Here is a 6792-nt window from a genome sequence, read left to right as displayed (position 1 = left end):
GCCACGTATATGTTTGGGGAGGATGCCCAAATTTGGTGGGAAGTAAACATCAATGCCCTGAGTTGGGAAGAGTTTCAGACTTTGTTCAATGAGAAGTACTATAATGATGCCATCAGGGCGGCAAAAGCTGATGAATTTATCAGATTACTTCAGGGGAGTTTATCAGTGACTGAGTATGCCCTGAAGTTTGATCGATTGGCAAGTTTGCCATGGAGTTGGTGTCCACTGATTGGACCAGAAGGGAGAGGTTTATCTAGGGGCTACAACCTAGATTAGCCCGGGATGTTCGTATTACCACTATGGTTACTATCTATGCACAGGTGGTAGAGAGGGCACTCACTGCTGAGAGTGCAAAAAACAAGATCTGGCGAGACAATGCAGCCAGAAAAGAGTTTAGGAGGACAAGTTCTCCATTTGTGGGTTCTGGTAAGGGTGGAGGCCCCAGTGATCAGAAGAGGAAGGTTCCTGACACCAATCTAACTCCAGGTCTTGACAGGTGACCCCGTGGTATTTCAATGGGTCATCAGAGTGGTAGTGAGGCCTGGAAGACTCATCCCGAATGCCCTAGGTGCAAGAGGCGTCATTTGGGAGAGTGTAGGGCAATGACATGCTTTTTATGTGGAACAGTGGGTCATTTTAAGAAAGATTGCCCTAAAGCAAGAAAGGAAGAACCTAGGATGGCGGACAGCTCGACCCTAGCTCGAGTGTTCGCATTGACACAAGCAGAAGCTGAGGCTTCACCCTTAGTAGTTACAGGTCAGCTTCTTAGTGTTGGAACCCCTTATACTGTTTTGATTGATTCTGATGCTACACATTCTTTTGTTGCTAGTAGAATTATTAATAGACTGTGTAGACCTTGTGATTATTATCCTGTGGGGTTTGGAACCTTGTTACCCACTGGGGAGTTGGTAGTATCCAGGAGATGGGTCAGATATTTGCCAGTAACAGTGGAGGGTAGAGAATTGTCAGTGGATTTGATAGAATTAGTTATGACTGACTTTGACATGATTCTTGGTATGGATTGGTTAGTGAAGTATGGGGCAACCATAGATTGCAGAAGGAAGATGGTCACCAAGGAGTTTCTCGGAGGAACTAGGGGGTTAACCCTATTTTTGTCGCTTATGTCGGCGGGTAGTAATTTTACAATGTAATTTTACATTATCTCCTTAAAGCTCTCATTTATATAATATATAGACATGTAACTACTTACATTTTAAAAAAAAACTTATAATCCATAAAATGAATAAAAAAAATTAGATTAAATGGGATAATGGATAAATTATATTGGAGCAATTTTAGTTTTTTAAATGTGTAAAACAGATAAAGTAAATAATAATATCTTACAAATATCTTATTTAAAATTAAAAATGATGTAACAATTTACATTTCTTTTAAATTACTATATTATTATAATCTATAAAAATGAATAAAAAATTATATTAAATGAGAAAATAGATAGAGTGTTTTAGAGCAATTTTAGAATGTTACATCATCTCTTTGAAACTCTCATTTATATAATATATAGATAGAGATTGTTTATTTATTTGAAATTTATATGACTATGATTTTAATTTAATAAATATAATTAATAAATTCTATAAATAAAATTAAGTAAATATGTATTGCACGATGCTTGTATCTAGTATATATATATAATTTTAATTCTTGACTATTTCATTTATTTAAAATAATATTTTTTTTATTAAAGGTGTTAGTTTATCAAATTATCAATTATGGTTGATCATTTTTTACCAGTCGTATTTGCTCATGGAAAACTCAAAATTATCCTTAAAAAATTGGTAATTCTATCGCTTTATTCCATAAGACTATAGGGCCCATAAGTCCAATACATTTCATAAAAGCCCATTAACTCATTGCCTTGGTCCCGTCCCAGTCTCAGGTTGTCACCCTCTTTCTATTTCTCGTTAGCCCCTGCTTTTACTCTTTCTCTTTGTTTTAGCTAAATCTGAAATTGGTTAGTCTACCTGATTTTAACTAAATTTTATTTGAGATTTTTTCATAAATATGGCTTTTTAGCAATTAATATGCAAAAATATGGTAATTAAACTTTTCTTAGTTTGTATGGACAAAATTAATTAAAAAAAATCAGATTATGGGAGAAAATATATGGCATAATAATAATTTTTTACAAAAATATGGCATAATAATGATTTTTTTATAAAAATATGGGGAAAAAATTCCATAAAAGGAAATACAAGTTTTAAAAAGTCATAAAATAATACTTGTAAAAAAAAAGCCATATTTTTGAAAACTTTATTAAAAAACCCATATAAAATGTAATTTTCACATTTTATTTTATATTTTTCCACAAAATAGGAAATTGGTTTTGCTAATTTATTGTCTTAGAGCAAGCCCAATGCATGAGATAAAATGTCTTATTCTTTATAATTTATAAAAAAAATGGATAAATAGTCTTCCAACATGTGACATAAACTTATATTCTTTTTACCTAAACAAATAGTATTTCTCTTCTCTGAAATACTATTCATCAAGCTATAAATATTTTATTATTTTTTATAAATTTTTATTTATATACATTTAGGAGTGTGATACTATTATATTTAATTATTTTATTTTTTAAAATAAATAAAATATTTTTTAAAAATATAATATTTAAATAATGTAGAGAAAAAAATAGAGAAACTGATATATAGTATACTGTAAAAGTTTGATGTAAATTATAAAAAAATATATATTTTGGTGATGTATTTTATAATATAGAGCAGAGCATTCATCCATTGGAAGTGCTCTTACATTCTATACAAACTCACCTTTACTTATTTTAATTTTGGGTTTCTGATTTAGTTATGTTTTAATTAAATTTGAAATTGGTTCTTATTGCACAATTTTACTAATATGTTTTTATTACAAAGGCACAATACATATTCAACTGGCTTGTCTTAAAAACTATACAGATGAGTTACGTGATCCAAGACTTGCTTAAGACTGATGGACTTGAACGTGGGCGCTTGCTCGGTTTAGACGTTGGTACTAAGTACATTGGTTTGGCTGTTTCTGATCTAAACAACAAGATAGCTTCACCTTTGAGGTACCTGAAATTTTTTATTTTTAAAAGTAACTCATTTTAAAAAAATATATGTTTAAAGGTAACTCATAACAGTATTTTTGTATTTTTATATAGTTTAAAGATATTGTTTTTGTTCATTTCTTATTGTTGCAGTGTTCTTGCAAGGAAAAAGTTGAGTTAATAGCTGATCGTTTTAAGTGTCTGGTTAGTCTCTTTCTTATTTACAGAAAAATAGTTTCATCTTATTTCACTGACAATGTGGTTTCTGTTTGTTTTGAGAATGTTAAAATAGTGGGTTTTGTTTTGTGATATTAGATATCTGAACTTTCTTTGGAAGGATTTGTTGTGGGCTTAACTTTTGACCGACAAAAGAGTACTAATGATGTGAGTTTTCGTAGCCTTAGTTACATGAATTTTTATGTTTTTCTTCTTTTTGTTTTTTTTAAAAAAAAAGAAATGGTTTATACTGAATATTGTTTGCTTGCTTTGGTTTAGTCTGTGCTTGTGAAGCTCTTCTTGGATGAACTAAGCAATACAAACAAACTTACCGGTATCAAATACACATACTGGGATGAGCGCTTTACCTCAAGGGTTTGGATTTGGAACAACCTTTTTTTTTTGCTTTTGTTTCGGCTAAACCATTCATAAGAATGAACATCATTCTCAACTTGGTACTTTTTTCTGTTTAAGTGGTGTATAATCTGATCCAAAAATGTTTACTAAATTGTTTATAGAATGTGGAAATGCTGATAAAGCCTTTGAATTTACATCCGGTTCATTCGAAGACAATCGTCGATAAGTTTGCTGCGGCTGGCATTCTACAGGTACTCTTGTGTTTTTTCTTACATATGTTCTATGAGATTCCATTCTTCTCAGGTCTACTTTCAGTGAGTTTCCAAGTCATTTTTTTTAATCTTATTGGTATGCTATTCTTTTGGCAGGAATACCTGGATTATGTGAACAAGGAACAGAAGAAATGAAAGTGTCTTTATGTTTTTGGTCTTAAGCTTTTGAGGTTCCCAAAAATTAGAGAATGGTTGACTGTAGATTACTTGTGTGATCACCTTCATAATTAGATTAGATAAGACTAATGAATGTGTAAAGCTTAGAACTTTCTTCTTCATATGAAATGAAATTTATTGCTTTCTTTAACCTTGTGTTGATGACAGCAAAAGTACTTTGGTTTTCTCACTGTCACTTAACAAAAATAATAGTTCTGTTGATCTAGTTTTTATTTTTTGCTACCAAGTACTATTGATCTAGTGATATAGACCATCAAGCTATAGTCCATGGATAAGGAATCTGATGACAAAGATGGGTTATCTATGTCATAAAGGTTAGCCAACAACTCTTGTTTCATAGTAATTTAGACTTACTATCACATCTACAAAAACAATAGAATCAATATTCCCACAAATGTTCTACTTTTACATCTCTAATGTGGTTTTCTTTTCTTTCTATATTTCTTAATATAATGGTTAAAGTGCTTATTAATGGAGTGAATAAATAAAAATTTGACCAACGTATGCTTAACAAAGTGAAAAAGGTGGTATAGTTGAAAGAAAAAAAAAACCAAAAAGAAGAGTGTCAAGCATAAATTCATAATTATTAAAGCATAAATACAAACCTTATCCTCTAGGTAAGGGACTAGAGTCTAGAACCAATGTTTTCATCTCACTCCATTCATTGGTTATCTTGATTTTTTGACCTTCTCTCTCCTCCATTATATGGTCAATCTTAGAATATTTGGATTTGCTTTTATATAAATTATACCATTTAAAGTAGCTAGCTAGGAAGGATGACTTTCTTGCCAAGGTGAGGAATTTTCTCAATTCTGCATCCCAATTTATTTAGAGCACTTCCCTAAAAAATCAATATATATATATATATTATAAAAAAAACAAAATGTTATCTTTAAATAAAAACATTACATTTTACACATACACAAGTTCTTTATCATTATAAATTTTGTGGGCACGTGTCACTACTTATTTATTTTATTGGAGTGATGAGAAAGATTGCGTCCTACAATGATAGTTGACACAAACTTTTAACACAATTTTATTGCAACATAGTTATATTAATAAATTTTAAAAAAAATATATCAAATAAATCAATATATCAATTTACATAGTGAGCATATCAAATTTTACACTAAATTATATTTGGGATCTTTTTAAAAAAAGTTTATACTTTTTTAGATTATGTGTTTTGCCTCATTATTTGTTTGAACTCTGCATTTTGATAAATTATTTTTTGAACCTTGTATTTTGTAAAATGATTCAAATAGACCCCTAAACCTGATTTTGATGAACAAAAAATTGAGTATATCAACACAGTTCTTAGGCAGAATGATTGTATTTTTGTTCTGAGTTGTTAGTTTGATGGATTATTTGTGATTTTAGTTCAAAAAACTTTGATCAAAATCAGGTTTAGGGGTCTATTTGAACTATTTTAGAAAATACAGGGTCCAAAAAATAATTTGTCAAAAAACAGGTTCCAAACAGGTAATGAGACAAAATACATGATCTATAAAGGTAAAAACCCTTTTAAAAATAAGAGTTTTTAATAGTTAATCTATAAAAATATGGCTTAATTCTATTTTTAACTTAGGCCAATTTTTACTTGCATACAACAAAATTAAAAAAATACTATAATAATAATAATAATACATATACTATTTACAAAATTATATACAGTATATACCATTTTAATAAATATAATTATAAAAATACAATCTCACTAACAACCACTTTCCTTATTTTTTTTTATATATTTGTAACTTCCCATATAGAATATACATTATCTCAATTAAATGAGCAAACACAACAAATAAGAGCCATTTCCAAAAAAATTGAATCAATATCTTCAAATAACTTGCTATTATTAACAACGTGGTGACTGGAATAAAAAAAAATATTAGGTTTAGTTATAAGGGAAATAAATATGTTTATCATTTCAAAAGGCAACCGGGTGTGTTGATCTGAAACATACATCTTTTAAAATTGATGTATATCTAGTAATAGAGCTGCTATTGACCATTTTTTCTGACAATGTAAGCTTTTCTCATTGTTTATATCTCAATTTTGTTTTAATATATGTTTATGTTTGATTTATTAAGATGATCTGCAGAACATATGATTATGTGCTTTTGAAATAAAATTGACTAAGTTTAAAACTGAAATCTTTGGATAATTATTGGTCTGATCAGCACATTGAAATATATTTTCAATTTAAATTGTTAAAAAAACTAAATAGATATGTTTATTCTGTAAAACGTTTACATGAAAAAATGATGATGTGTTTTGGAGCATTGTTAGGAATAATTATATGAACTTAAATAACCAATTAAACAAAACACAAAAGAAATTGTATAAGTAAAATATTGTTTAATGAGACAAACTATTTAGAAAGGTTTTTTTAAAAAAAAAAACTATGTATAATTATAACATGCCCGTCTAAATTGAATATTTTGTTTATTTTACTATATCATGAGAAAAAAAAGTGAAAACGGTGAATAATACAAACGTTATTATCTAGCATATACCTTACTATTTATTTTATGAAAACATGATATACAAATATAACAACTATGTACATTTGTCATATCTACCAATTTAAAACAAAAAAAAAACAAATCTGTTTAAAGTACAAATTCATTCAACATTGACAAAATAAATCATGTTTTCCGAAAAATAAACATATACTTAATTGTATATTCATAGCAAGAAATATTCATTAAA

The 6792-nt window shown here is 28.8% G+C and overlaps 1 protein-coding gene across 1 annotated transcript; it reads left to right on the top strand.

The window, feature by feature from the left end:
- Window positions 1-2936: 2936 nt before the first annotated feature.
- Window positions 2937-4201, top strand: LOC133780092 (uncharacterized). The gene is made up of 7 exons (XM_062219971.1): window positions 2937-3070; window positions 3143-3149; window positions 3203-3253; window positions 3365-3433; window positions 3545-3640; window positions 3784-3873; window positions 3991-4201. Exons 1-7 carry the CDS (start codon window positions 2937-2939, stop codon window positions 4027-4029), a joined length of 486 nt encoding a protein of 161 aa, XP_062075955.1. The 3' UTR covers window positions 4030-4201.
- The last annotated feature ends 2591 nt before the right edge of the window (window positions 4202-6792 follow it).

The sequence above is a fragment of the Humulus lupulus genome, chromosome 5 (genome assembly GCF_963169125.1).
Source record: "Humulus lupulus chromosome 5, drHumLupu1.1, whole genome shotgun sequence".
NCBI classification, from domain to species: domain Eukaryota; kingdom Viridiplantae; phylum Streptophyta; class Magnoliopsida; order Rosales; family Cannabaceae; genus Humulus; species Humulus lupulus.
Note: the sequence above shows the minus strand (reverse complement) of the source record. Positions and strands in the feature narration are given on the sequence as shown.

Bases quoted from the DNA above. Each gene is read 5' to 3' on its own strand.
- LOC133780092 (XM_062219971.1), top strand. From the start codon at position 2,937: ATGAGTTACGTGATCCAAGACTTGCTTAAGACTGATGGACTTGAACGT. The intron at 3,254-3,364 runs GTTAGTCTCTTT...TTGTGATATTAG, and splicing joins CTGATCGTTTTAAGTGTCTG to ATATCTGAACTTTCTTTGGA. The intron at 3,641-3,783 runs GTTTGGATTTGG...AATTGTTTATAG, and splicing joins ATGAGCGCTTTACCTCAAGG to AATGTGGAAATGCTGATAAA.